General features: G+C 37.9%; 1 protein-coding gene and 1 long non-coding RNA gene across 5 annotated transcripts in view; one reads left to right on the top strand and one right to left on the bottom strand.

The window, feature by feature from the left end:
• The window catches only part of LOC147164656 (partitioning defective 3 homolog B-like), a 129572-nt gene extending 117789 nt beyond the window's left edge, over nt 1–11783 (bottom strand). For 2 of the 4 annotated variants that reach the window (XM_086091198.1, XM_086091201.1), the window contains exons 1-3: nt 11769–11783; nt 11550–11665; nt 892–1103 (exon numbers count right to left, since the gene is read on the bottom strand). In XM_086091198.1, coding sequence (XP_085947324.1) covers nt 892–1008 — 117 coding nt within the window. In that variant the 5' untranslated portion in view covers nt 1009–1103; nt 11550–11665; nt 11769–11783. Of the gene's footprint in view, nt 1–891; nt 1104–2418; nt 2818–11549; nt 11666–11768 lie in introns of those variants that run through there. The other 2 variants (XM_086091199.1, XM_086091200.1) reach the window with 2 other exon arrangements.
• A 151-nt stretch (nt 11784–11934) lies between these two features.
• Nucleotides 11935–16088, top strand: part of LOC147164654 (uncharacterized) — a 30473-nt gene continuing 26319 nt past the window's right edge. Inside the window, exon 1 of the long non-coding RNA XR_015096681.1 lies at nt 11935–12046. This is a non-coding gene — a long non-coding RNA (uncharacterized LOC147164654). The remainder of the gene's footprint in view (nt 12047–16088) is intronic.

The raw sequence follows: 16088 nt of genomic DNA, 5'->3' as shown, positions 1-16088 counted from the left end.
GCACAAGCATTCTTTCACTTCAGTTTATGTATGCAAATTTAGGATGAATAGATTTTACATTGCCGCTTTAACATAATTATATCCCGCACTGGCATAACAAAGTCAGTCTTTCTGTTCGTCTTTTCAATCTAATTACAGCCTGTGAGATTGCATTGGTCTGACAAGAAAAAACAATAAAGTGAAGTAACACATGCAACCAGATGCTGTAAACGGAAGTTAGTGTGGATACTGTAGAGGAACTCATGCCAATTACTTCAACAAATGAAGTTAGTGATTTATGGTCCTATACTAAAAGTATTACTTTATTTTCATTACAGGCATCAAAAGTTTAACATTTCAACAATATTAGCAGTAATAAGTTGTATTAAAAAAAGGGAAGTTACTGGAATACACTTATATTTGCATATGGTCTTCTAAACTCTAGAGTGTTGCATTTCTCTGAGACACTTAAATCAAAAACATTGAGGAATACTTAATATATTTCAGTTTCTGCTCAAAAACCTCATGCATTGTATAGATTCATTACATACAGAGTCAAACATCATGTTTTGTTTTATTATCATTTTGATGATTATTGTTTACAGCTAACAAAAACCTCAATTTAGTATAGAATGTCGGGATTCTGATGAGTATTTTCCTATGTGTTTCATGAATCTGTTACACATGGAGTTACACGTTTTAAATGTACTGAAATAAATGAACTATTCTACAAAATTCTAATTTAATGAGATGCACCCGTAATAAACAGAGAAAAGTTGCAGTCACAAGAGGAACCTGTTTTCCCCATTCAAATTAATTTATTTTGAGTTTCTTACAAGAATGCTTGTAAAATGTCATGACAATCTATGCTTTAAATGATAGTGAGCAAGTTCCTAATATAGATGACAATACCTGTTCCAGCAGTTTTCTGTATCTCTGGGTGGCTTGCTGGATGAGGTCCCTCACAGTCCATCCATCTTTACAAGGCACCACCACACCCGTCTGCCCAAATGTCACCGTCACTTTCATTGTGGGATGCTTCCTTGAGGTCTTAGGTGATGGCAGGAGCGCTCTGTAGCAGTAGTAGATAAAACTGCAAAGTAGTAGAACGGCACGCTGGAAGCCTGAAGGAAGCAAACACACAGCGAGTGGAAGGGAAAGTCAGTGGTGTAAATGGAACCACAGATGCTGAGCAAAATGACCTGAGCTAATGCAAAAGTTAACAGTGCACTAAACAGTACTTCTGACAAACACTGTGGTTGCTGTGTAAAATAGGAACCATGACTTTTAAAGCCACAGGTTAATGCTGAACGGCTTCAAATATACAGTGTATATTAAAAGTTTACACACCCCTGTTCAAATGACAGGTTTTAGTCATGTAAAGATAAAGTTAAATAATTTCAAAACTTTCCTTACCATTAATGGGACCTATAAACTAACTGTACAGTAAGAAAAACTGTGCAATTTTTTTTTTTTTTGCTTTCACTTGACAGCAAAAACTTGATATACAAGCGTCGCATGGTGGCAGTGAACTCGGCTCACGTCACAACAAGCAGCGCTTAGAAGATAGTAAACAAATATTGAAAAAGAGGCTTCAAGCTGTTTACTGCCACTCCCAGTTGAAGTTTAGGACTAGTATTTAAAACGACATAACTTTATGGGAAGCGCCATAGACGGCATACCAAATAGCATTTGTGTTGCAGTCATGACCCTTAAGCTATCGTTATTTTTAATACAAATGGTGCAACACACATAGACAAAAACTGTAATATAACAATAGTTATGGGTATGTGTTCTTTATCCCGTGTGAAGAACTGCAACAAAATTGAATTGAAACAAAACCTGTCACAATTTGTCTTACTTATTTGCATGCTATTTAATCGGCAAACACAAACGGCAATATCAAACTGTTTATAATTCATTCCTTGTCTAAGGCACCAGATTCCACTTGTTTCATCATGTTGCGGGAATGGTGTTCTTTCAGCATTGAACAGTGTTGTGTTTGCACCAAACATATATTAGGGAATTATGTCCAAAAAGTTCGACCTTGGATTCATCACCCGTAACAAATTTTTCCACAGGTTATTGGTTGAGTTTGATAAGGTCAAATAATGTTTCTGAAGGTAAATGGGTGCCTTGGCTCAATAAAGTTTAAGAAACATTGCTCTACTGTTCTCCACTCTTCAATCTCCATTTGTTACCGTTTTAACCTTCACATATCGATTGGTTGTAGACAATGGGTCGTCTCAGTGCCGTAGTAACGCAGTGCAGGTATATTCGTGACGTAACATTTCACCGTACAATACCGTCCAGTGTTCTGTGAAGTTGCCTTGGCTGAGGTGGTTTATCATCTGCTGTCACTTAGCTAAATAACATTAGCTTTGTAACGTAACTGGAAACTCGCAGAAAGCAGCATTCCGTTACAAGTACAACACGTACGCGTAGCTTTTGCTCTCCCCCGTCTACTCGTCGAGGGAACGTGTGAGAAAAGTAGAGTTTCGCGTCATTTCAAAACTTTCCCATCCGATCCAGCAGTCCCACTCCTGAGCTAGCTCACGTTAGCTACCTTCGCTGAACTTTGTAGGGAGGCGCGCAGTCGCTCAGGCATCATTCCGCAAGTTTTGCCCCCCTCTCATGTTTCTTTTCTCCAGGCCCTCGCTGATATCCACTTCATCGCCGACCGTCACTTGATTACACGCAGTTTTAATATCGGGCGAACTGGAAATGACGTGTAATGGAGAGGTAAACACTTGGGGGAAAGTTTTGGGTATTCCTTCCCAAGCGTCCGCTCCTGCTGGCCAGTTCCTGACCAGCGCTTCCACAGAAGGCTGCCTGCTACTTTCTTAAAGAGACAGTACACAAAAAGTGCCAGCCGCCAGATGAGACCCGAGGGCCAAAAAGGTGCATCTTCATTTTCGTGCAGGGGCAAGTCTAACAGTGTTTGGGAATTTGGCACACTATGTTGCACCTCGCTGAGCCTTCTGGCAGACAGAACTGTCCTGCCCCCGGCGCACCTGACAACTTAGTAACATAAAAAGCGTAAAAATGCGCGCATCTTCATTTCGTGCATGGTAAATCTTATCTAGTTTGGTGTGTTTAGTGTCAGAGATCTTCTTGCAGTTGAAACATACTTAGCGCACCAATCTCCTGCAATTCCAGCATGTCGATGGTGCACCTCTCCTTTGCAGAATTAAAAGGAAATGAGAGCCGCTCATTGGCCGGGAAAATCAAGTCAGCTGTGTTCACTCACACAACGGCGCAAAATTTCTACCTGCGCGCAGCTTAAAAAATACGAGAGAAGAGAGAAAACTACTCATGCACACAATTAGACTACGTTGTGTGCTAGACTTGCACTGGGTGTTAAAATAGGGCCCTAGATGATGTAAAATTTGGCCGATGGGAGTTTCACGCAAAAGTAAGCAAATCTGCAATGAGTGTTGTAGCATTAGCTAACAACGTTGTCTTAGCATTAGCTAACATTGTTGACTTCTGGTATGAGACAATTGATTTGTGAATTTGGTGAAGTTTTTGATGGTACTTGTTCCGCCAAAGTAATGAGGCCTCTGCAAAACCTTTTGAAATACCCCCCAACCCCCGTTAATCATCTACTGTCACCTCAAACTCATTAAACCATTGAAGCCAACCAAAATATTCCATTTAGCATAACATCATACACAATTTGAAGGAGCTTCAAAGATGAAACCCCTCCTTGAGATGCGGACTCCGCCTTTGTAATTAGCAGCTCAAATGTATGCATGTGTATGTCTACTACTAATTGATTTGGACTAGGTTTAGTTTCTGGGTCATTGAATTTCATTGCTTCTAATGAACCACAGGGGAGAAGGCCTGTAATACACACATGCATAATTTACCTCTTTCTTTTGGTTAAAATTAGAAAATTAGGAGTAGACTTGAATAATGATTTAAGATATGAATATTTGGAAATATTTTAATGAACTGAAGAAACTTTCTCTGCGTGTGACGCTCTGGTTTATTTCTCCACATTTCTTTCTTACATTAGGATGAGCATCAGTTTCAGAAACCCTTTTATTGACATAAAACATCATAATAGGAACCCTATAGAATATATATCTGACCTGGAATGCTTAATTTGGGATTTCCATATTTATGTTTGAGTGAGTTAGAGTGAATATGGATAGAGAATTTGAATAGTATCTTGTCTTTGGCGACTTAGAATATCAACTGATCAATGCACTTGCATTAGTTTAGAGAACTCGTGGCCAGAATGTTTTTTTTTTTTTTATGGCATGATATGCATTCACACCCACTGTAACTAAATGGTCAGTCATACTCTATTCCTTGCCATTGACTCTCCACATGAAAAAGTCCTATTGTCAGCGGTATCGAGCAAATGTGCATGCTCCCTGCTGGTGGGCCTGATCCATCAAGACCTTGACAAATAAATCAGTGTGTCTGGAAGAACATGCTAGGCGCAGTGGGAGGGCGGAAAATGGACCAAGGCAGGCTGAACACATGGGTGGTAAAATCACAGACTTTGACTGCAGATGGCTGTTAAACTAGCCATCCATTTTATATAGCGCCTGGCCTCATTAGGGTTTGCGGGTGAGATGGCGCTTTTCCCATCTGAATTTGGGTGTGTACACCCAGGACTCGTCGCCAGCTAATCACAGGGCACATATAGACAAACCACTATTCACAATTGCATTCACACCTGTTGGACATTTCAGTCTTCAATTAACCTAGCATGCGTGCATGTTTTGGGAAAGTCAGAATGGGTTAAAATCTTTTTAGCTGTGAGGCAAAAATGCTAACCACTAACTCACCATGTTGCTTGTTCAACCACAAAACAAGATGTATACCGGTATTCATTTCCTGCTAGTGGTAAAGGAATTAATTGGCAAGTTCAAAAAGTACAAAGCATATGTTTGTATATAGTGCATTAAGTTAAAAACATGATGCCTGCCCTTGTGTGCTAACATATATTACAGGTCCCTGAAAGATTTTGCCAAACGCCTGCAGACGGGTGTGATGTTGAGCGGGGCCATGTGTCGGTCACAGAAATAGACGGATTGATACCATCTCAGCAGGGAGATTTGATCAGTCGCACACTCCAGAATCGCCAGTGCCACATACGCGCCAACTGGTAGGCTGTTAATATTTTTGGATTCTCATGATAATTTAAGCACCCAAAATACAGCAGTGCTGATTGTATTTGGCAAAAACATATCATAATAACCAGTGATATTTCGTCGACGAAAAATGTTCGTCATGTTCTTTGTCACGGAAAAAAAAATTCAGACGGAAATAAAACGAAAACTAAAATAGAAGCCATTCATTGAGATGATAACTAAAATTGACTGACAATTTTGTCGATGAACAACACAGTGACGAAAAGTGACACAATCCAATCAGAAGGAATAAAACGAGGGTGGGGAGAAAAGAAAAATGTTCAGTGTTTACTGCACTTTATTTAATGTTCAAACATGTTTACTTTTATTGTGCAACTGTAATATTAATCTCAAGCAATTATGCACTTTTTTTTTATTTAGGTGAAAACTTAAGTTATATCATTGTCAGTTTAACATGTTTCATTGAAACAATTAATAAAGATGTATTAAATGTGTCTTGCGTGTTTAACTAGTTACAAATAGGTGTTATAATTTTCTGTATAAAAGTTTAAATGTATGCTGAAGGAAAATATCGACAAAACTGTCAATTTAGTCGATTAAAATTGCTATTTTTTTCGTCGATTAAAATTGAATTAACACTAAAATATAATCAGATGACTAAATTGTGACTAAAACTTTAATTAATTTGAGTTTTAAAAAACTATAACTAAAACTAAATAAAAATTTCTTGTCAAAATGAACACTGATAATAACATCATTAAATATAATGTAAAGAAATGAACAGTGCATAAGATCACCGTTAGCATTAAGCTAGCGGACTTCAAGGCAAAGTTATTTGGATGTGTTAAATAGACGTGTAATTCTTTGTTTTGTTTTGCACTCAATATTATACTGTATAAAAAACACAGTAATATAATGTAAATAATCAGCAACTAAAATAGTTTTTGAATGTTAGTTGTTCTTCATAAGGTATAAAAGATACATCCCTTTGAGAGCTGTTATATTGCAGTGTCTGTCTACATGTGTTGCACCAATTTGTGACTGCAACACAGATGCTATTTTGTCGGCCATCTATGGTGTTTCCCATTATATGCTACCATTAAGCTAGCAGGCGTAGAAGAAACATTATGTCCTTTTAAATACCAGTCCATGTTTTAAGGTTAGTTTGACTGTAAACTTCAACTGGGAGCGACATTAAACAGCTTGATGCTTCTGTTTTGAAGAATTATTCATTATTGTAATAACCATGTTCTTTGATTAATTTGCTTGTGTGGTAATTAATTGGCACGAAGCGTGGTGTATTCACAGCAACAAATAATATTTCCAGATTAATTTAAGTACACTTTATATCACCTTTTTAGCAAGTAATATACAAGGGGCTAGCAGAAGTTCTGTCTTTACTACAAACACCATTAAAGTTATTTTCGAAAGGAAGAAAAGCACATGGAAATATCAGGCTGTTATTAATTAACAGGTGTTATCTGAATGAAATACAAAACACCTTTGAAGGAGCAGATGCATACACTTGTGAACCTAAGCAAAGAGGGGTTTTTTTTGTCTTCGTCTCTCGTTCACACCTCCAGCTAATGGCTCAATTAACACACTGTCATATCAGAAAATGTGAATAAATGCACCTGACTCTGAGGAAAGGAAAGTGAAGTGAAAGAAAATAATTGATACTATTCACAGAGGAGTGCTTTAAAAGCTAATTATATGTGCATAACAGGCAGGGAATTCATCTGAAGGCTCGAGAAACTTAATAGACACACACCGTGTGTGTATTCCATCATTTCAGGGATGCGTTCTGCATTCACCTGCGACACCTGCTTTTGTGATGAAGAGAAAAAAAACTCCCTATGTGCACATGTGTGAACCAGATTGTTTATCAATTTATGCCCTTATTATTTTTACATCCAAACTAAACTCGACTCATTTAATCAGAATTTTATAGATATTAACCAGAACAGACTTCATAAATTGTAGACTACACCGAACTGGCTTGAGGTTGATTGGTTCTGTGACCACGCTTGTCGCACTCAAAACACTTAAATTATCTTTCCCCGTTGAAATTAATTGAAATGCTATATTTCTGTTTGCTTTTCACCCAAAAGTGATAAAACTGTTTGTAATGTGTGTGTGTTTTTTTTTATAACAATAGCACACTATAAAATTGTCATTTATATTTTTGAAAAATGACATAATTAAATGTAATGTAAAGAAATAATCCTCAACACAATGCTATTTGTTAGCCCATCTAGGATATTTTTGCAATGAGCTAGCGGACTATAAGGTAAAGTGTTGTTTTAAATTGTAACAATTTAGTTTGACAGTCATGTCAACTGGGAGTGGCAATAAACAGTTTGAAGCCTATTTTGTAAAGAATTGTTCTTCTGTCGCTTGTTCTCAAAACAAAAATTGGCCAAATGATGACTTGTATTTTCAAAAAAAATTGTAAGTCAGGTCACTCGTATTCCAGGTTTCACTGTATGGCAAATGTGACTGAAGCTGAAATTCATCCACTATACTCAGAGCCATTTTCACTGAAGCAACCCCCTTTACTCCCAGCTGTTTTACTGGATTTTTACTGATTTTGCAAGGCTTACATAATATTGTGTTCTATTGCTATAAAAACATGGAACCTACCAAAAGAAAGATTAGAGTCTCTTCTTTCATCAAAAAAAAAAGCAGCAATTGGCATTAGAATATAATATAATATATATAATATAATATATTTCATCATTATTCACAAATCTGTTTAAAACAGTGGGGAAATTAGGTTTTTTTCAACATGGCCCTGGTTGATGTATTTTGCTCTGCTGCCACCCTCTAGTTGTTTTTGTAATAACTACCATATCTTCTACCGTTCTCTGCAGTTGAGAGGCTGCATCAAAGCCTTCTGTATGCTCGTTCTAGCATTTAAAAAAAAACATACAAACCGTATAAATATGTCTTTGGGACACTTAAAATATTTAAAGTAGAACATATTTATAAATTTTTGGGAGCAAATGAATTAAACATGATCATGTTCTCCATCCAAACAGTGATTTAAAACAATCTAAACAAACATCTCTACATTGTTTTCAATGTATTCATGCAGTTCATAATCATAACATTATTATGCAATAAATTATCATAATACATTATACAGCCCGTCATGTCTGGGGTATTATGTAAGGTAAGCAATCAGGCTTGGGTTGATTCAAAGTCTAAAGCAAGGGTGGTGTTAAAACCAAGAATATAAATTCTCTATAGGCATTTTGATGTTCTCTTCAGCATCAACATGAATAAAACCTGATGCTACAACACTGCATGTTGTAATGAAGAATATTATTTGCATCCACCAACTGCGCTGGGTTTGATTTGTAATCATTTGTTTCTATGTCTGTCCGTCGAAATATCTCTTTACTAAATTGAAACCGTTTGCTGTACTGTGCTAAAAAAAAAAAAAAGATGACGTCATCGATTAATCAACTTTGACTCAACTGTCATTGCATTATAGTTGACTAACAAATAATGTTGTGTCCTTCAAAGCCACTTCAGGACGATGCTAAAGTTTCACAGACACTAGTTTCCATTTATCAAACTAGTGGTCTGGATATGTTGGGGGCTCATTTCAACTCACTGCCATATCAGCACTGAAGGGCATCGGTGGAACTGATTTTAAAATACACAACACTGCCCGTGTTGCATGTATGAGAAACATGTCATACAGCACAACAATGTGATTGATTGGTTGAAGTGTCAATTCGGACAACAATTGGGTTCTACAGCACAGACAACTAAGCTGGGGTGTGTTTTAGTTACCTAGGCAATATATATTCATTTATTGTGTAATTTGTTGATGCAAGCAAAACTCTTAAATGTCACCACAAATCAATATAGTATGTTACATTTTCCTTTTCAGTGGAGTGAAAATTGAATGTGAGCTGATGAACAGAGCAATGGCTTTGGAAGCCGCCTTACAATGAAATGAATGAAGCAGAATTGTAGAGTGAAAGAGCGCCAAGTTCATGCCCTCTATCTCCATGCTCTCTCTTTTACAGAAAAAGTGACATTTTCAATGCATGAAGCAATTTAATCCCTCTCTTTTCTATGAAAATGGCTGTAAATGAGAGTCTGTGAAATTAAGGAGATATACCAGCCCTGAGACAATTTGTTGATCTCTCCCCCTTGGGTCCGTCCTTTCTTTCTCTGATAGAAAATATGGGATATTATCAATGCATGAAACTATTTAATCTTTTCCCCATCGCTCCCTTTTCTCATATGAAAAGCCTCTGTAAATTAATGCTTTTGAAATTTAGTAAGAGATCTTTTTTTTCTTCTTCTAAGGTCAGTCACGCTCTCTTTTTCTCCGTGCATCTCTGAACGGTCCACTTGTCAGAGGTCAGACTCGTTACCGAATACATTCTGAAAATGGGAATTACATTCTGTCTGGCAAGCAGGCCCTATTACCTCATGTAAATTCATTAATGGAAAACCAACACCCACTCAATTCTTATACTTTGAACCCGCAACCAACGCATGTGCAGTCGTAGTTCTATTGCCATTATTTCTGAGAAGAAATTTGCTGTTTTATTGATCTTTTCCACAGCAGTCAGTTTTGACATACCAAAACAGTAGGGCAGGCACTATCGTTTCAGAACCAAAGATACCATGCATCCATTTTAACGGTCACCTAAGAGCCAGATCCTACACCAGCTGACTTCAGGCCAAAGTCTAATTACACCTTGGACTGGTTTTCAGTCAATCGCAGGGCACATATAGCGACAGGCAGACTCACACGACTTTATGTGGGAACTGAACTCACGCTCCAGTTCCTCGTGACCCTGAATAATAAGCGGTATAGGAAATGGATGGCTGGATGCATAAAGTGACTTAACTCTATTTTTTTTCAGGTTATTAATAATTTTGGACTTAATTGTATTTTATGTGGTCATTATGAAACTACTAGAATAAAAGTTATAGTGATTCCCGAAGGTTTTTGCACAATACCGTACGACTTTAAGTAATGCTAATTTCTCCGAGAATATGTTACCCTTATAATCCAATGACCCGCCGCCTTCAAATAGTTTTCAACTCACAGTATATCACCTTACAACTCCTAATAAGAGAAAGAAATAAAAAATATTTGAGTAGTTGGAAACCCCAATCCTGAGACGACCAGCACTTTGAGAGATAAGAAATAGAGAGTAAGGAAGAAAATCCAACAAGGAAATAAAGAGGATAGAGGAGACCGAAAATATGCTGTGAGGGTTAAGAAATGCAGCGAAACCCAGAGCAGCTTAAAGAACAAGGCAAATAATAAAAGACAAGCTTATAGCAGACTGACTACGACTGACTGCAGCATGAATGAAGTCAAGGTTTTCCACGCCTGAGAAGCAATGGAAAGCAAAACCCCTTTGTTATGTTAAACACACCATCATCTTGGCCCGCTTTATTCATCTTAACATTATCATTGTGCAGAATAGCGGAGATTGACACCGACTCTTTATTTGGATTAATCCCAAAGCAGTTCAAAGAATCTGCGAGAACGCAATGTTGCTTCTCATAAACTGGTAATAATATAAGCGTGATATGGTACAGGGTATGGATTCCTCCGTATCGACCTACTGTAAGTCTGCAAACTCATGAGCCGTGTCAGATAAGTCGACAGCGACAAAAAAACATGCATTTTGTGCATCCTGTATGCAAATGATTCATTATGCTTGAAGAATACCACATTTGCACACCATCAATAGAAAAAAATGCAACGTAATCTGTATAAGTATCATCTGAAGACTGTGTTTTTAGTACGCTACTTTCAAATATTTTCAGCTAGTTTTAAATAGAACAAGATCGCCCGGAAGTATTTTTTCTAAAAAGTCAAGTATTTGTCAGTTACTCTTTGACCCCATGCATTAAAATGAAGGACAGTGTGCCCTGGGGTGTAATAGTAATCAAAAAAAATTACAGTATGGTGGCGCTTGTATGAAGACCAAGTTTCAACCCAGGCTATAAGGTTAGAAGGACGTTAAATAAAAATCTCAAAACAATCAATAATAACAGCACATCTTTTCCCAAACTATTTCCTGAAATTATAATTTTTTATTTTTTTTATCCGTTATCTTCTCTCTGACCTGATCAGTGACATCCGGTCACTATCCTTGAAGCAATGGCTATTGATACATTAATTGCATAACACAGGAAGGTTGTGGAAACATTAAGCCTAAAATGTATGACTTCTTCACAGGGATGTGGGGACTGAGGAATGTGAAGAGAACTAACAATATCTGTTATGTAGGTAGGCCAGTGGATTAAAAAAAAAAAATCTTTACAAACAAAGGCACTTTGGTTACAGGAAGTGGACAAACGTGCAACATAATCTCTCAATTCAAAGTTTTCAGTTCTAGGTCTCTGAAGTTCAGAGGTCATAGCCTCAATGACATCATCAGTCACTGCTAAATTTGGTTCACACGATACCTGTAGCGCGATTCTCCAGTTTCCTTTGCTGAGATGGGCACCTCCTTGCTGCCCTGTCTTTCCAACAGATGACACCCAATCTGGGTCATCCTTTTGGTAAAGTTCAGACTTTATACCTGGAATACACGATGGAGGGTAAAAAAAAAAAAACTGCTTTTACTCGTAAAATTATTATTACATTAGAGACCTTGTGATCTGCCACAGCAATATTTCACTTACCTGACAAGAAGCGGAGAATCTCCAAGATGGCTGCTTCCGGGTTGATACGCGGCTCATGAAAACCCTCTATGATGCGCCATCTCATGCAGCGTACCACTCGGTCTTTGGTTTTTAACGCTCTGATCACTTTACATAAAGTTATCAAACAAAGTGAACAAAGTGAACAAACTGAGACTCCCACTGCTTTATTCCCATTCTCACAGATGCGGTTTACATTTAAATTGTTAGGGGCACTGTCACTGTCTGACCATCACCGCGCCTGGCCTTGATACTCTGCCGTAAGTTATTTTAATTAACTTATGTAACTATATATTTAAATAATAAATATAGGCTATACAATTGATCTGATTGCAAAATGTAAAATAATCTCTTAAGTAAACATTTCTCACAGTCAACTTGGGTTAAAATCATTTAGCCATATGTATTGTAACAATCTTTTGAAAACAATTTTTACAAACCCAAAGAATTCTTTAAAAAATGCTGATAAATATTCATGCGGAAAATTGGAAAATACCCAAAGTGTTAAATACTTGTATACTGCACTCTAAAAACAGTTGGGTCAAAAGTAACCCAATTATGGATCAAAAATGGACCGAACCACTTTATGGGTCAATTTGACCCAACTTTGAGTCAAGAAATGGGTATTTTAGTGTGAAACAACCCATAAATATTGATCAGATCCTTTACTTGGGTCAAAAAATTGGGTAATTTTGTCTATTTAAAAAAACAACAACAGAAAGTTGGGTAAAATTGACCCATTAAGTGCGAACTACAATACTCAATACACAATAAATACATACAATAAATACAGAAAATAAAATACTACATAAAATAATACAAATTTTGTGCATTTCCGAAGTGTAGTTTTCAGTCATCAAAATCCTAACATACAGTATGTATATTTTTACCAGGATGCACATGCTTTCCAAAATTGGTGCATTTTCAGGCAATTTAGGGCCCCCCCAAAAAAAGTGATTCATTCACTAGAAGAAAAACGATAAACAGATTCTAAGAGGACCTACAAACCATTTGGTGCTTGGGCCCAAGATATACTATTGTATCATCCAATTTGCAGTTGTAGTGTTTCATTCTTCACTGCATTAACATTGACAATGAATCCAATGGCCGTGCATAAAATGGCATTGTTAATACTAACTCAGCTGTCCCCGCTATCCACTTCTTGAATTTTATGCACAACCATTACCGTTCATAACTGTTGTGTTTCGGTTGAGTAACACCACTAAATCATTTCCAGCAGCTTTTTGATGCAACACTTGTGTCGAAGCTCATTAGAATGTGGAGGTACCCCACTGCAAATCATTAGCCAGTGAGTATCTATCTATCCGTCCGTCCATCCGTACTGTATCTAGCTAGCTACAATGGATACAATGGTCTCAGTTCAAATGGCAGGTTAATTGCTTCTTTTTTTTTTAATATGACCAAGATAAATCATAATTAAAACAAAAAATATGAACTATAAGCTGTACAACACAATTAAAATTAATTTAAAAACATTTTGAGACAGAAAGAAAAAGGTTAATGTGGTTTTGCTAGTGTCCACATTCTTACAAATGGAGATGTGGGAGTGCTCAGAATTAACCAATAACATTTAAACTCATGTTAAATGATAAATGTGAGTCAGCACATACCTGCCACTATTTCAAGTTCCTCTCATTAACCCCAGATAAAGTTCACTTTTGTACATAGTAAGTGTTTTCAAACTATACCATTTATGGATAAGAGCACATTTTGTATTCTTGGCAAGGCATCTGAACATGACTTGTTGTTTAATGCTAATTCTTAAAGTGCCATCAGGGGCTGGCGAGGGTCCAATTTGGGGGCCTGAGGTTAGCATCTCTGCTCTATGCAAATGAAGAGGTTTGGTTTTGCTGGCCTCATCAGACTGTGACCTCCAACAGGCACTGTGTGGGGCAGATGTCGGACCAATGTGAACCGATGGTGATGACTGTCCACACTCGCAAGTCAGAGGTCGGGGGTTTACCTCCGGTTGGAAGTACGGCGAAGTCTCATCAGGTGCAGCTATCTTGGAGTGTATCTTCATGAATAGAAGCTGGCGCATGACATAGGTTGAGATTAGCGTTGGCAGTAGTCAGGGCATGAATAAAACAGAGCTGGTAGGTGAAGATCACAATTTATAAATATTACACTTCCAACCTATCGGGTAATGACCCAAAGAATGTGATCCAGTCTTGGCCATAGAGGTAGGGTGAGGAGTTCAGTCAAGACAATTGCAACACTTTTAAAATGAGAGCTGTCAGTTGAAGTAATTCATGTATGAGAATGGCATTTTTATATGAGCTGAATGGTAGAGCCTTAGGTAAGCTAAAGAATAGGAACTGTATAATGTGCTCCCCCCCCCCCCCTACCAATTGTAATGTCGTGAATCACATGGAATATTAATTTTATAATGTCACAAATTACATTATATCCAACTTTAATCTTTTAGACCAGTGGTGTCAAAGTCTGGTCCTCGAGGGCCTGAGTCCTGCATGTTTGTTTCCCACGTTCAACACAGCTGATTTAGTTTTAAGCTCATCAGCACGCTCTGCAGGAGCCTGATAATGATCCTGATAATTGAATCAGGTGTGTTGGAGTAGATAAACCTCCGAAAACGTGCATGACTAAGGCCCTCGAGGACCGTACTCTAACACCTGTGATGTAGACTCAGCAAACAAAGATGAATGGAATTGCCCTGTCACACTGATGCACTTTGAGGAAATAACTCCAAAACTTAATGCAAAGGTGATGGAACAAGTTGATTCATACATATTACTTTTGCAATTGAACCGTCCGTCCATCCATTCGGTATGACATTTGTCCTCATTTGAATCACGGGTGAGCTGGGGCTTACCCCCAACTGACTCTGGGCCAGAGGCTGGCTTAGGGTTGGCAACCGTCCCTTGAAATATGGAATTGTCCCGTATTTAGAACTATAAGTTGTCAAGGGACGCATTTTGTCCCGTAATACCGTGAGTCAAAAATAGTCCGTAACAACAGTGCCCTTTATGTGACAACTTACGGTAACGTTTCAAGGACCTCCTGCTCTGTGACCAATGAGCTGATAGCACATTCATTCACGAGTATGGCGATACCGAATCCGCTCATCTTACTGATCAATGTAATGTTGCTTGCGGAAGTACACAGCGCAAGAGCGGCAATGCGACTGGCACTAGCAGAAATGATTGCAAAAATACAGAGAGGACTGGGAAGCCGAAAACACATGGTTGAAAAAGTGCGAGAAAATGTCAAACGCAGTCTACTGTCTGCCGGCGTACTTTTACCATAGCCCATGGTGGGCAGACTAATCTCACAAGTTCTCCAAAAATTAACGACCATTTTGGTCGTTTTACCATGCACCAAAATACACCCAAGTGTTACATATTGTTGTTTAGCGACCTCTATCGGCCATGTTCTATAGCGAAAGAATAGTACAGGTAATGGGAATCGAACCCGGGTCGTCAGGTCAGAAGACGAACGTTTATCTAGCGCCTCTGAGCTAACAGGCGAGTAACAATCTTAGTATTTCTTTAGTGTTGACATGTATGTCAATTCGCCGTCGGAGTAATGGTTGGGGTTAGCCTTAGGCTTTTAGTGAGGTTGTATAGTACAGTACACGTTACGTCTTTACATGGGACACTAATGTTTGAGGTTAGGAAACGGCGCAGTGAGGTTGTAGACCGTTAGAAAACATGTAGTCAACACTAAAACAATCACTGGCCAATAGCTTAGTCAGATAAACACTTGTCTTCCAACCAGACGGACAGGGTTCGAGTCTCACTTTAGTATTTTTGCACTATTTAACATGGCCGATAGAGGTCGCTAAACTAATTAGAGGTGATTGCTGCAGAGGTTGCCCATGTCTATCACACTGTAAGCATGGTTTGAGCTATAACTCAGCTGACTGTGCTCCAAGGCTGACTGATCAGAACATTGAATGGCAATGATAAAATATATGGAAAAAATTGCCTCCACATATTGTGAAATTGAGCTATAACATAAGTTACAGGATGAATGTTCTGCTTATTACTTGTTTTATATTAATGTATACAGTTTTAAGTTAAGCAGGAAAGGTTTCTGATTTTTTTATTGATAAGTTAATTTTGTTAGTGTGTGTTAAAGTAAATTTCTGGATAATAACTTTTCCATGCCTTAATATCATTCAAAAATATGCATCCTATTAAACTCAGGTTTAAATAGTAAAAAAAAAAAAAGTTTCACCTACAAAAACAACAACAACAAAAGTCACGCCAGCAAGATTAAAGGCAATCGGGTCGGCCGTCCTTGTCGATGAGGTGTCGG

This window comes from Leptonotus elevatus, chromosome 12 (genome assembly GCF_054856555.1).
Source record: "Leptonotus elevatus isolate MCC_2025b chromosome 12, RoL_Lele_1.0, whole genome shotgun sequence".
NCBI lineage: Eukaryota > Metazoa > Chordata > Actinopteri > Syngnathiformes > Syngnathidae > Leptonotus > Leptonotus elevatus.
The sequence above is the reverse complement of the archived record's forward strand: the minus strand, read 5'-3'. Positions and strand labels throughout refer to the sequence as shown.